Source organism: Amblyraja radiata, chromosome 1 (genome assembly GCF_010909765.2).
Source record: "Amblyraja radiata isolate CabotCenter1 chromosome 1, sAmbRad1.1.pri, whole genome shotgun sequence".
Classification (NCBI taxonomy): Eukaryota; Metazoa; Chordata; class Chondrichthyes; order Rajiformes; family Rajidae; genus Amblyraja; species Amblyraja radiata.
The window spans coordinates 59,636,075-59,650,812 of record NC_045956.1 but is presented as its reverse complement, the minus strand read 5'-3'; the positions used below and the strand labels follow the sequence as shown (position 1 = coordinate 59,650,812).

At 47.1% G+C, this 14,738-nt stretch overlaps 1 protein-coding gene across 7 annotated transcripts in view; it reads right to left on the bottom strand.

Annotated features, from left to right (window-relative positions):
- Nucleotides 1-14,738, bottom strand: part of pdlim5 (PDZ and LIM domain 5) — a 206,933-nt gene that overhangs the window by 170,705 nt on the left and 21,490 nt on the right. For 4 of the 7 annotated variants that reach the window (XM_033022484.1, XM_033022505.1, XM_033022514.1 and 1 more), the window contains exon 2: nt 9,988-10,134. In XM_033022484.1, the coding sequence (XP_032878375.1) occupies nt 9,988-10,083 (96 nt within the window). In that variant the 5' untranslated portion in view covers nt 10,084-10,134. Of the gene's footprint in view, nt 1-9,987; nt 10,135-12,305; nt 12,395-14,738 lie in introns of those variants that run through there. The other 3 variants (XM_033022495.1, XM_033022524.1, XM_033022539.1) reach the window with 1 other exon arrangement.

Below are 14,738 nucleotides of genomic sequence, written 5' to 3'. Positions count from 1 at the left end.
TATGTTTCAATGTTTCTAAGAGCAATGGTTAATGTTTCAGGTCAAAATCTCAAGGGACTGGCACAGTGGCAGAGTTCCTGCCTTACAGCGCCAGAGACCCAGGTTCGATCCTGACCACGGGTGCGGTCTGTACGGGGTTTGTACGTCTCCCTGTGACCGCGCGGGTTTTCTCCGGCTGCTCTGGTTTCCTCCCACATCCCAAAGACATGCAGGTTTGTAGGATAATTGGCTTCTGTAAATTGGGGTAGAACTTGTGTACGGGGTGATTTCTGGTCGGCACTGACTCGGCAGGCTTAAGGGCCTGTTTGAGTTATACCAGTACTTTGATGCTTTTGAATATTTCCAGCATTTTTGGTTTTAAAAAGCGTAAGCGAGACACCCTATCTTGGACGGCTGGGCGTTTGCAACCGCAGTAATCTATTATGTCTCCATCCATAACATCATTTCAACACAGTCCTGCTCTTGTCTTTCTCAGCACAGTCAGTGTCATTAGCCTCGTGTTGACTGACAAAGGGTATAATTAAATAGCAAGCAAACAAAGTAACAGTCGGGCCATTCCCGAATCAACGCCCAGTTTTTGTAAGCCGAGGTTTAACAATGAAATTCCTACTTGCTGCAGCTTTACCGACACGTTAAACTCAACTCTTCATGAGAGCAATAGATCGGGTAAACGTAAAGAGTCTCATGCCCAGGGTAGGGGGAATCAAGAAGGTGAGGTTTAATAGATTTAAGTAATAGAATAATAGAATAATAAGAATATAATAATAGAATAACATAAGAGAAGTAATAGGTTTAAGGTAAGAGGCGTATAAAACATGATGGAAATAAATAGGGTGAATGCAGAGAGATGGGGTGGGGGAATCAAGAACTACAGGGCAACGGTTAAGGTGAGAAGGGAAAGATTTAATAGGAACCCGATGGGCAACTCTTTACTGTGCAGGTAAGGTGGTCAATTGGCCTCTGTAAATTGTCCCTAATGTGTAAGATGTGGGTGACTAAATGGGATAACATAGAACTAGTGTGAACAGATGAATGATTCGGGTGCATTCACCCGATCTATGATCGCATAATTTTGTACACCACTATAAGATCACCACTCATCCTCCTGCACTCTATGGAACAAAGTCCTAGCCTGCCCAACATCTCCCTGTAGCTCAGGCCCTTATGTCCTGGCATCACCATCGTGAATCTTCTCTGCACTCTTGCCAGCTTAATGGCATCTTTCCTGGAGCAACGTTGACAAAACTGAACCCAATACTTCAAGTGCGACTTCGCCATCGTCTTGTACAACTGGAACATAACGTCCCAATTTATATTGGGGTATCTAAATCCAAATTTTATTCGTTATTTATGTTCTGACATCGGATGGAAGCTGCATACCAAACCTCGTTGCGCTATGTGCAATGACAATAAAAGATATTATTATTATTATTATTATTATTATTATTATTATTATTATTATTATTCAAAACCAAGTGCAATATTGCAAAAGGGAACAGCTTGAAGATTAGCAGGTCACCATCAATCAACCAAACCCCCTGGGCTTTTAACAGACAGCATTTAACAGACGAGGGTTTACTGTATTAGACCCAACTAGGCTGAAGATCATCCTCCATAGGTTTGAGCAGATTGACAAATTGATGAAAAATTACATTGGCTGCTTCTAATTCTAATTCTAATTCTAATTCTAATTCACCCTTACATCTGTGGGTATGGTTACCACCTTTGTCCCAATGTTGCAAGCCACCTGACAAAGGACTGGACAAGCTAGATGCAGGAAAAATGTTCCCAATGTTGGGCGAGTGCAGAACCAGGGACCACAGTCTTAGAATAAAGGGGAGGCCATTTAAGACTGAGGTGAGAAAAAAACGTTTTCACCCAGAGAGTGGTGAATTTGTGGAATTCCCTGCCACAGAGGGCAGTGGAGGCCAAATTACTGGATGGATTTAAGAGAATTAGATAGAGCTCTAGGGGCTAGTGGAATCAAGGGATATGGGGAGAAGGCAGGCACGGGGTTATTGATTGGAGATGATCAGCCATGATCACAATGAATGCCGGTGCTGGCTCGAAGGGCCGAATGACCTCATCCTGCACCTATTTTCTATGTTTCTATGTTTCTAATATAGTAAAGTGTATGTCACAAGAACAGAAACTGCACATCTACACTTCACCTGCCTCGGCAAGGCCACCAGCGCAATCAAGGACCAGTCTCACCTCGGTCACTCCCTCTTCTCCCCACTCCCATCAGGCAAGAGGTACAGAAGTGTGAAAACGCACACCTCCAGATTCAGGGACAGTTTCTTCCCAGCTGCTAGCAGACAACTGAACCATCCTATCACTATCTAGAGAGCGGTCCTCTATAGTTGTCCTAAACAAAAGTGAATCCCTATGTTTTAGTTTAGTTTACAGATTCAGCGTGGAAACCGACCAAGTCCGCTTCAATGATCACCCGTACGCTACTTCTATCCTCTATACGAGGGACAACTTACAGAAGCCAATTAACCTACAAACCTGCACGTCTTTGGAATGGGGGTGGAAACGAGAGCACCCAGAGGAAACCCATGTGGCCACGGGGAGAACGTGCAAACTCCGTACAGACAGCATCCACAGTTAGGATCGAACCTGGGTCTCCGGAACTGTAAGGCAGCCACTCTACCGTTGTGCCACAGTGCCTTTGCTGGTGGCTGCAAAATTTATGGATTGGTGCAAAGTAAAATTCTGCTTCACGAAAGGCTCGTAGACACACAACATCTGCCATCCTGACCAGGCTTAGCAGCTGTTTAAATGGCCCAGGGTTCACACGGTCATTAAGGGTGCTCACTCTGGAAAAATAATGAAACAGTCGGTCTCAAATGATAAAACTAAAAAAAAAACCTCACTTATCATCACTTCCTGGCTTCCACCCTGGCCTTTATGTTTACACAGATTCACAAATCCCTTTTGAAAACCACATCTGGAAGATATGATAGAAGGCACAGACTGAGATTCCACACTGTTTGTAACTTCAGTTCACACGCTGGATACCAACTCTGATTAAAAAGCAAGACATTTATTGTGGCAACACTTTCACCACACAACCCAACACAAACAAAGGGTTTTTGGAACGTGTAGATCAAAAAGCATAATGTTTCCGATTGAGAAAAAAGGACTTGATGCGGTGAGGAGGGGTTTAAATTTTTGATATTGTGTTTACTTTAATTTAGTTTAGTTTAGAGATACAGTGCAGATACAGGCCCTTCGGCCGACCGAATGCCCAAAGTCAGTAGCAGCAGTAAACTCAGCGGTGGCATGGTGGCACAACGATTGAGTTGATGCCTTACTGCACCAGGGACATGGGCTCATAAGTTCATAAATAATAGAGCAGAAATTAGGCTATTCAGCCCATCAAGTCTCTGCCATTCAATCATGGCTGATCTATCTTTCACCCTCAATCCCACTCTTCTGCCATCTCCTCATAACCGCTAACAGCCTTACTAATCAATAATCTATCAATCTTTGCCTTAAAAATATCCATTGACGACCTCCACAGCCTTCTGTGGCAAAGAGTTCCACAGATTCACCACCCTCTGTCGAAATTCCTCCTCATCTCCTTCCTAAATGTACGTCCTTTTATCTGAGGCTAGGGCCTCTGATCCCAGGCACTCCCACTATTTAAAACACCCTCTCCACATTCAGTCTATCCAGGCCTTTCACTGTTCGGTAAGTTTCAATGAGGTTCCCCCTCGCATCCTTTTAAACTCCAATGAGTACTGGCCCAGTGCCGTCAAACGCTCATCATATGTTAACCCAATCATTCCTGGGGTCATTCTCGCATATGATCGATTCGATCCTGACCACGGTTGCTGTCTTTACGGAGTTTGCATGTTCTCCCTGTTTTCTCTGGGTGCTCCGGGTACCTCCCCCACTCCAAAGACCTGCAGGTTTGTGGGTCAATTGATTTCCGTAAATTGTCCCTAGTGCGTAGGATAGAGCTGGTGTACGAGGTGATAGGTGGTTGATGCAGACTCAGTGGGCCGAAGGGCCTGTTGCCACGCTGTATCTCTAAAACTAAACTAAAAACCAAATCCCAAATGATTGTCAGTATAAACGCCAACTTCAGGGCGTCTAATCAAGAAAATGCAAACCAGCAGAGAGCAGAGTAACAAAAGCATATCAGATTTCAACCTTCATCATGCTTGGAACTATACATCAAGAATAATATCAGGGCAGAATAAAAAACGTTGATCGTGCAATGCTGCAAATTCAATCAGCATATGGTTTGACCAGACTGGAATGAGCCAAGGCACCAGGCAAGAGGAGAAGGTTACAGGGTGGAGAGGAATGATTAACACAGCGGATAATAAATATCACAGTCCTTCCCAGCTTGGAAGAATCACTACCCTGTTATCAGCCTTCTGACTGGTGCTTATATTAGCTAGGGTACTGTTCGATTCACCTCTACACCAATGGATTGTGTCTATGGAACTGGGGCAGCACACTGGCGCAGTGGTAGAGCTGCTGCCTTATAGTGTCAGAGACCCGAGTTCAATCCTGACCATGGGTGCTTTCTGTACCGAGTTTGAACGTTTTCCGTGACCACGTGGGTTTTCTCCAGGTGCTTCTGTTTCCTCCCACATTCCAAAGACAAGCAGGTTTGTAAGTTAATTTGTTTCTGTAAATTGTCCCCAGTGAGTAGGGTAATGCTAGTGCACGGGGTGATCACTGGTCAGCATGGACTTGGTGAGCTGAAGGGCCTGTTTCCACGCTGTATCTCTACAGTAAAGATACAATGCTGAGAACTATATTCTGCACTCTTACCTTCCCCTTCGCTCTAAATGTTGTACTAAAGTTTGCACCGATTGTACTGTTTGTACCGATTCTGCACTGTTTGGATAGCAATGAAAACAAACGTATTCACTGCACCTCAGTACACGTGACAATAATAAACCGAAACTTAAACAGTTGTTCCTTATGATACGGAGGATTAGTTTCACACCTGTAAACTGTGCCTCGAAAAAAATCTTCTTCCAATTACCGCATCATTTATAAAATGCCTTTCATGTGGTCCATCATCAGGTGGCACAGTGGTGCAGCGGTAGAGTCGCTGCCTTGCAGCACCAGAGACCCATGTTCAATCCTGACCTCGGCTCCTGTCTGTACGGAGTTTGCCCGTTCTTCTTGTGACCGCCTCGCCAACAGTCCGTCTCGTCCCTTCCTTCTTTCGTGTTTTTTAGTAAGTGTTAAATGTATGTTTTAATGTTCTTTAGTTTGTTTTATGTGGTGGGTGGGCGGGTCGGGGGAAACATTTTTTAATCTTTTACCTTGACAGAGATTGATTTTAATATAGTTGTATCGTAGTTTATTTAATATATTTGTTTGTCGTATTATGATGGTAGGGTTTGTTTTGATTTATTTTGTACTTAAATATTATTGTTAATAATTGATCACATTTTTGGGAAAAAAGTCTACTCCGCCATTCAATCATGGCTGATCAATCTCTCTCTTCGAACCCCGTTCTCCTGCCTTCTCCCCATAACCCCCGACACCCATTGTTGGCTAGTTACCTAAAACCAGTTCCATCTTGATCAGTATGTGTGGAAGACCCTAAATAACGTTCCACATGAATGCAGGGGAGGAATTCCTCACCCAGAAGTAGACCAATGGTGTGATCCACCTGGAAAAGAATTCAGAGAGGCTCGAATATCCGATCTGGCAAAGCTCCCGGACTTGGCAGGTTCTGGAGGGAACACACGTCATACACAAGAGCAGTGGGGACACCAATGGCAAAGGCTCCACAGGGAAGGGAGCGAGGGACGCAGCGCTCAAAAGACTTTCCACACAATTCCAACGTGCCTACGTAATGCATTTACCACTGTGGCGTCGCAGAGAAAAACTGCAGCCGCTGCCTCCAGCAAAGGCTTTAAGTGGAACCTTAAAAATAGGAAGGGAGTGCAGGAGAAGCAAAATAGCAGCAACGTGGTATCCTGTTCCAATAGCTACACTTGCACTCGAAATGAGCAGCATCAGGACTCCGATAGATTGATGATCAAAGTTACAATGAATTTAAACTCTCACTTTACAAAACTAGAGTACTGTACCAACAGATAGACACAAAAAGCTGGAGTAACTCAGCAGGACAGGCAGCACCTCTGGAGAGACGGAATGGGTGACATTTTGGGTCGAGACCCGTCTTCAGACTGTACCAACAGTACAGGCGGCACATCGGAAGAGTTGCTGCCTCACAGCGCCAGAAACTCCGATTTCCTTCCACATTCCAGTCGTGCAGGTTTGTTTGTGAATTGGCTTCGGTAAATTGCCCCTAGCATGCCGGATGCAAAAGTTGGGTAACATACAGCTTGTGTATAGGTGATCTTTGGTCGGCGTGGACTCGGTGGACTGAAAGGGCCTGTTTCCACGCTGCATCTCTAAACTAAACTAAAGCTGGTAGAACTGCTGCCTCATAACTTCAGAGGTCTAGGTTCGATCCTGACCTGTTTGCGTGGAGTTTGCACGGTCTCCCGGTGACCGTTACCCTCCACATGCCCAAAACCTGTGGATCAGTTGGTGAATTGGTCACTGTAAACCCCAGAGGGTGTGTTACTGAATCTGAGGGAAGCTGAAATGTGAAACCGAGGACGGGATATAGGTGGAAGAGTGGAAGGAGGAGAGGTAGGGAAGGTGAAAGGGAGGCAGGATAGTGGGAGAAGAGGTTTGCAGTGGTGGGAATGTAGGATTAGTGTCGGCATAAATCAGATTGAGTTTTCTATTTGTGTTCAGTTTTGAGCACCATGTCATTGGAAAGACGTTATCAAGCTCGAAAGGATGCAGAGGATGTTGCCATGACTCGAGAGTCTGAGCTATAATGAGAGGTTGAGCAGGCTGGGGCTTTATTCCTTGGAGCGCAAGAGAATGAAGGGTGATCTGATGGAGGTGTACAAAATCATGAGAGGAACAGATCAGGTAAATGCACAGTCTCTTGCCCAGAGTTGGGGAATCGAGAACCAGAGGACAGAGGTTTAAGGTGAGGGGGGAAAGATTTAATAGGAACCTGAGGGGTACCACAAGGGGTAGTGGGTTAATGGAACAAACTGCAGGAGGAGGTAGTTGAGGCAGGTACTAACAGAACATTTAATAAGCATTTAGACAGGGACATGGAAGGATAGGTTTAGTGGGATATGGACCAACCGCAGGCACGTGGGACTAGTGTAGATGGGACATGTTGGGCAAGTTGGGCCGAAGGACATGTTTCCACACTCTATGACTCCATGACATGTTCGCAGTGGAGCAAAGTGTCTGCTCCCTTGCTATATGTCTCCGTGGCTCCAAACCAGTGTACCATTGGAGACACAAGGAACTGCAGATGCTGGAACCTTGAGCAAGATATAAAGTACTGGAGGAACGCAGCGGGTCAGGCAGCATCTGTGGAGAGAATTGGCAGATGACATTTCGGGTGGGGATCCTTCTTCAGGCTGATGTAGGGGGAACAAAGCTGGAAAAGAGAGGTGGGGGGGGGGCGGGACAAAGCCTGGAAGTGATAGGTGGATACAGGAGAAGGGGGTTAATTGACAGATTGGTCTATAATTATAGGATAGAAACTACGAGGATATTAGTGAACCAGATGGAAGTTCACAACAAAGAAATAATTTCAAAAATGATCGGTCTTGACTCCATCTACACTTCACGCTGCCTCGACAAGGCCACCAGCATAATCAACTGCCTGTCTCCCCCCACCCACTCCCTCTTCTCCCCTCTCCCATCAGGCAAGAGGTACAGAAGTGTGAAACCACACACCTCCAGGTCCAGGGTCAGTTTCTTCCCAGCTGTTATCAGGCAACTGAACCATCCTATCACTAACTAGAGAGCAATCCTGTGCTACCATCTATTGGAGACCCTCAGACTATCTTTAATCGGACTTTACTTGACCTTGTCTTGCATTTTCCCTTCATCCTGTATCTGTACACTGTGGACGGCTTGATTGTAATCATGTATTGTCCTTCGCTGACTGGTTAGCACGCTATAAAAGCTTTTCACCATACTTCGGTACACGTGACAATAAACTAAACTAAACTAAGTAGACTTTTACCTAGTTGGGTGGATGAAGGGTTTCGACCCAAAACGTCACCCATTCCTTCTCTGCAGGGATGCTGCTGCTTGACCTGCTGAGTTACTCCAGCATTTTGTGTCTACCTGTACTTAGTTGGCACAAGTTGAGCACTCCAGATGATATGGACCAGAAACATCATCTGTCTATTCCCTCAACAGATGCTGCCTGGCCTGCTGAGTTCCTGCAGCATTTTGTGTTTTGCATTCTTTTGTTTTTACACAAAGCATGGGCTGGGCACAAGCTGTGAGCAAGGGTGGGGCAGGATATTAACTTTTTTGACTCGAAGAGGACCATATGTGCAAGATGTGCAAAGGAGTAAACACACGAGTGGGATCATGCTTTAGTTTAGCTCAGGGATCCAGCACCAACCATCGGTCACCCATTCACACTAGTTCAATTTTGCTAGCCCTTGCTGTCTCCTCCCCTTCCTTAACCCTCTAGCTGTCTCCTCCCACCCTCCCATCCGCCCGCCCTCGGGCTCCTCCTCCTCCTCCCCTTTTCCTTCTTTCTCCCCCCCCCCCCCCACCCCCCATCAGTCTGAAGAAGGGTTTCGGCCCGAAACGTCACCTATTTCCTTCGCTCCATAGATGCTGCTGCACCCGCTGAGTTTCCCCAGCAATTTTGTGTACCTTCACACCAGTTCTTTGTTGTCCTACTTTCTCATCCACTCCCCACACACTCCGTACACACCTGGGCCATTTTACAGAAGCCAATTAATCGACAAACCTGCACGTCTTCGGGACGTAGGAGGGAACCGGAGCACTCGGGGGAAACCCATGTGGTGACAGGGAAAACGTGCAAACTTCACACAGACAGCACCCGTAGTCAGGATCGAACCCGGATCTCTGGTGCTGTGAGGCAGCAACTCTACAGCTGCGCCACCGTGCTGCTCCAGATATGTTGAGTGGGTAAACTCACAAATTCTATTTAGTTTTGCTTAACCCTTTCTTACTTTGTAAGACTATTACTGTGTGCTTTGTTGCAATGTGCCACACACTGATTTTATCACGGCAAGGAATTTTTAAGTGTAGTCTACTTTGCATAAGCAGAGAAATGTTGTAGTCCTCTCGACTTACCCCAGCACACTCCCCCCCCCACCCCCCCCCGCCTGACCCACCCATTCTTCCCACTGCTGTAATCAGTGTGAAGAAGGGTCACGACTTGAAACATCGCCTGGCCATTCCCTCCCCAGACGCTGACCTGCTGATCCCCCAGCACTTTGCTCAGGATCCTGGATCCTTCTGCACCTTCTCCGAAGCCTTCACACCCGTCCTGTAATGGGGTGACCCACAACTTTACATAGTACTCCAATTGCGGCACAGCCAAAGTTTTACAACTTTACACCATGACCTCCTATCTCTTACGCTCGGTGCCCTGGCCGATGAAGGCGAGCGTACCATACAACCTCTTTACGACACTGTAGACTTGTAGAGATGCTGCGCGGAAACAGGCCCATTGGCCCACCGAGTCAGCTCCGCCAGCGCTCCCTGACCACTAACACTATCCTGCACACACTGGACACAATTTACAATGTTACCAACACTAATCAACCTACATTATGTCTCTTGAGTGTGGAAGGAGGCCGTAGCACCTGGAGAAAACCCACACGGTCACAGGGAGAACATACAAACTCCATACAGACAGCACCCGTAGTCAGGATCAAATCTGAGTCTCTGGTGCTGTATGGCAACAACTCTACCACCACGCCACCTGAGTTAGTAATGCTACCATGGCCGGTCACCGCATTTCACGCTGTTGATAGTAAGACATAGGAGCAGAATTAGGCCATTCGGCCCATGGGGGGGGGGGTGCTCCGAACACATAGCCTTGGGTGCCAGTTTGGAGTTATATTGAGAACAGAAGCCAGTGGTGAAGATTTAACAGGAGAAGGAATCGATGCTTACCCTGGAGATGGTCAAGGGCATGTTGAAGTCCTTGCCTCCTTGAAGCCTGAATCCCCATGGAGCGGGGCCAAGCAGAGAGACCGTGTAGTTGCTCATCCTCAGGCGTTCTCTCTCACACACTCTCTCTCCGGGGACTCAATCAACCAACTGCAGAAATAATTAAAAACAGACAAATTACCACAGATATACGTTGTTATAATTCCACACAAAGCAACTAAATCGCGGCGTGGCACAGTGGTAGAGCCTCTGCCTCACAGCGCCAGAGACCCGGGTTCGATCCTGACTCCGGGTGCTCGGGTTCCCTCCCACACACCAAAGACGCACAGGTTTGTAGGTTCATTGGCTTTGATAAAGTTGTAAATTGTCCCTGGTGTGTAGGATAGTGCTAGTGTACGGGGTGATCACTGGTCGGCTTGGACTCAGTGGGACAAACGGCCTGTTTCAGAGCTGTTTCTCTAAAGTAAAATCAACTAAACTAAATATTGATCAAAAACTACTGCATGGTAACAGGCCCTTTCATCCCAGAGTCCACACCCACCAATTCACACTAATTCTATGTTATTCCACTTTCGCATAAACTCCCTACATACTGGGGACAATTTTTACAGAGGCCAATTAACCTACAAAACCCGTACGTCTCTGGGACATCGGAGAAAACCGGAGTTCCCTGAGGAAACCCACGCAGTCAGAGGGAGAACGTGTTCACAAGTCGTAGGATCAGAATTTGTCCATTCGGCCCATTGTGTCTACTCCACCATTCAATCAGGGCCGATCTCTCTTTCCTTCTCAACCCCATTCTCCTGCCTTCTCCCCACAGCTCCACGCAGACTTCCCACAACTCCACATAGACAGCACCCGGGCTCAGGGTCGAACCAGGAGTCTCTGGTGATTTGCTGTGAAGCAGCAGCTCGACCATAGTGCCACGGTGCGGCCTCTACTGAAAGCCAATTCCATATTCGCACTGCAAAGGAGTTATGGTGCAAAAGCAGGCCATTCACTTCAGCAGGTCCAATGGCGTATTTAATGCTCTTCCCTTGAATGCATTTACACAACCTGCCACTATTGCTCCTATGACATCAGAGTCCCACATTCTCAGCGCCCACTCGGTCAAGTTTATTTCGAACTTCCCGCTAGATTTATGAGTGTCAGCTATTATAGCGATGGCATCTGGATGTCATTGACTGCCTCATTCCCGTGGCCAACTCATCCCCAGTCTCGATTTTCCTGACAGAGGCGGCAATTTGCACAGAGTACCGTATTCTGTGCAAACAAAAAATGCTGGAGGAACTCAGAGGGTCAGGCAGCAAGCATCCTGTCAACAACTAGAGAGTGGTCCTGAGCTACCATCCACCTCATTGGAAACCCTCAGACTTTATCTTGCACTAAATGTTAGTCCCTTTATCCAGTATCTGTACACTGGATGTCTCAAATGTAATCATGTACAGTTTTTCCGTTGACTGCATAGCATACAACAGAAAGCTCTTCACTGAACCTCGGTACACGTGACAATAAATTAAACAAAACAACAGTGGAGGGAAATGGACAGACGACATTTGGGGTCGGGACCCTTCTTCAGGCACACGGAGTAGACCTAAATCTCTATTATATCCGCCACTGAAGACTGACAGGTGCTTGATTAGTACGGGTGTCAGGGGTTACGGGGAGAAGGCAGGAGAATGGGGTTCGGAGGGAAAGATAGATCAGCCATGACCGAATGCCAGAGTAGACGATGGGCCGAATGGCCTAATGCTGCTCCTGGAACTTAGGTTGTTTGCCTCAGCAGTTATTTATGGCATGAAGTTGCAGATTCACAGCAGGTCTGAACTGTTCAATCCCCTCTGAAATACATTACGTTTCTCAGCCCATCAAGTGTTTCAAACTGGTTTTGATAGTTCTGGCATTACAAGGAGTTGAATGTGTGTCCTTTAAAGAAGGCACGGAAATATTAGAAAGCCAACCAGGCTTGGGAAAGCACTGTATAGCCCATTCGGTGTCGATACAGTAATCTGACAGAAATAGTGCAGCACAGGAGGAGCAATGTACATCCCAAGGAAAAGATTCACCTGCTCTTTGCACTGATGCCCAACTAAAACATTGCAAAACACTAATGCACACCACTTGTACAACGACGCTGTTCACAACGGGTTAGATAAAACGGACTGAAATCGGTACCACATGGAGGGAAATAGCAAGCAGCTGAACAGGAGGAGCAGAATCGCCTGGCAAAGATTACCCCAACCACATCTATCTCCGTCAAACAAAATCAAGCAACCAGATATTACAACTGAATTTGATTGTTCACGTAACATAAGTTTTACCTTAACGTCGGTACCGGCCTTGGGAGCACGCACTGAACACAGACTGAACCGTGTGAAGCAGCACAGCATTGACTGCCAGCACCCACTATATATAACCAAGCCACTGTAAGGTTACACCGAGCCTTTACAGGGCTGCACTCTGACGTAAGGAGACTGATTTAACCGTTTTGATTTCATTAGCAGACCCGGGCCCCACTTAACAGCGGGTGGACCCAGGGTATTTATTTTACAAAAATAAATGTATTGAATTATTAACCACATTTACAAAACAAACAGGTAGAACACTCCCACCGCCATAATACAAAAAACACCAAATATTCTTAATACTAAATATTAAATAACTGTTGGCAATGCTGGTCTAGGATTCATTCATCCCCGCGGTGCCAGAACCCCTCCATGGTGCCCGTGGACACCGTGTGTTTCATTTTGAGGGACAGCCTGGCACGGACGTAACCCCAGAGAAGGGGCAGGCAGTCGGCTCGGGCTGAGCCCTCGTCTGCCTGCAGACCCGGCGTATTAGTGTGCCTTGGTTAGGAGAACTTAGCAGCAGTCCGGAATGGGCATCATCCAAGCCTCTCCTCACCTCATGCTGGTTATAACACTGTAGTAGAATGACCGGGAGATGATAGGAGGCATCGTTTTGCTTTAACATTGTCAGCCCACTCCCTTCTCCCCTGTCGCTAATCCAGCATCTCCTTAAATCCATCTCTGCTCTTCATCTCAACCGTTCCCTCTCCCGCTTCTCTCTGGCTAATGGAGTTTCCCACCAATTCCACAAAGGACTTTAGGGGCGGCACAGTGGCGCAGGGGTAGGGTTGCAGCTTTACAGTACCATACACCATGTACTCCACCATACATCCTGAAGTCGACAACTAGCTCCTTCATCTTGCTAACATTGAGGGAGAAGTCATTGTCCTGACACCACATTATTATCTCCTTAATGTAAACCACAGTGGATCAGGGCTAGCAGGGGCCGGCACAGTAGTGCTTTACAGTGCCAGACACCCAGGTTCCATCCTGTACTGGTGCTGTCTGTACAGTGTTTGTACATTCTCCCAGTGACCGCGTGGGTTTTCTCCGGGTGCTCCGGTTTCCTCCCACACTCCAAAGGCGTGCAGGTTTGTAGGTTAATTGACTTCCGTAAAAACTCTAAATTGTCCCAGGCGTGCAGGATAGCACTAGTGTGCACGGGGATCGCCAGTCGGTGCGAACTCGGATTGTAGGAGGAAACCGGAGCACCCGTAGGAAGGGCAGGGCTCAGTGACTTGCCTCTCAGACCCTTCAGACGTAACCTTAAACTGAGACGTGACGCAGGAGTTGAGCGCAACACTAAAAAGTCTCAGAGTGCTACTCAAAACTATTCAAGGTACGGCTTCTCCCCAGAGCACTAACCCACACCATGGAAAGAGTTTATCTGATTATTAACCTCTCTTTCTCGGTGACACCTTGCTGTGTGCAAATTGGCCGTCACATCTCCACGGCAACTCCTGAAGTGATTTATAGGCTGTGAAAAAGGTGGTCACGCCCAGAGGTTGCGAGAAAAAGTGGTGTGTTATTGTAGAAACATTCACGGAGCATCGAACAGTACAGCACAGGAACAGGCCCTTTGGCCCACAATGTCTGTGCTGAACATGATGCCAAGTTAAACTGATCCACCTCCTACCATTCCCTACCTTTCAATGTGCCTATCCAAAACCACGACTCTCGTATCTGCCTCCAGCACCAACCCCTGGCAGCACGTTCCAGGCACCCGCCACCCTCTGTGTAAAAATAATTGCCCCACACATCACCTTTAAACCTTGCCCCTCACACCTTAAAGCTGTGCCCTCTAGCCTTTGACATTTCCACCCTGGGGGAAAAGGTTTGCGATTCTCTACCCTATTAATGCCCCTCATAGTGTTATACACCTCTATCAGGTCTCCCCTCAGCCTCCCGACATGCCCGAGGGAACAATCCAAGTCTATCCAACCTCTCCTTCTAGTTAATACCTTTCAATTCAGGCAGCATTCTGGCGAGGCCCAGCGTAAATTGGAGGAACAGCACCTCATATTTCGCTTGGGTAGTTTACACCCCAGCAGTATGAACATTGACTTCTCTAACTTTCGATAGCCCTTGCTTTCCCTCTCTCTACATTCCCTCCCCCTTCCCAGCAAAGATTATAGAGATTCTTTGCTTCCCAGTGCTCCCACCAGTCTTACAGCCTACATTCTGTCTTTGTCCCTCCCCTGGCATCAGTCTGAAGAAGGGTCTCGACCCGAAACGTCACCAATTCCTTCTCTCCATAGAAGCTGCCTCACCTGCTGAGTTACTCCAGCATTTTGTGTCTATTTTACCAGCGTCTGCAGCTCTTTCTTAAGCTCCTCTGCCTCCTTCAAAGCCTGCACATCCTTCCTGTAATGGGGGAATGAGAGTTCAAAGGTCTCCAATGAGGTA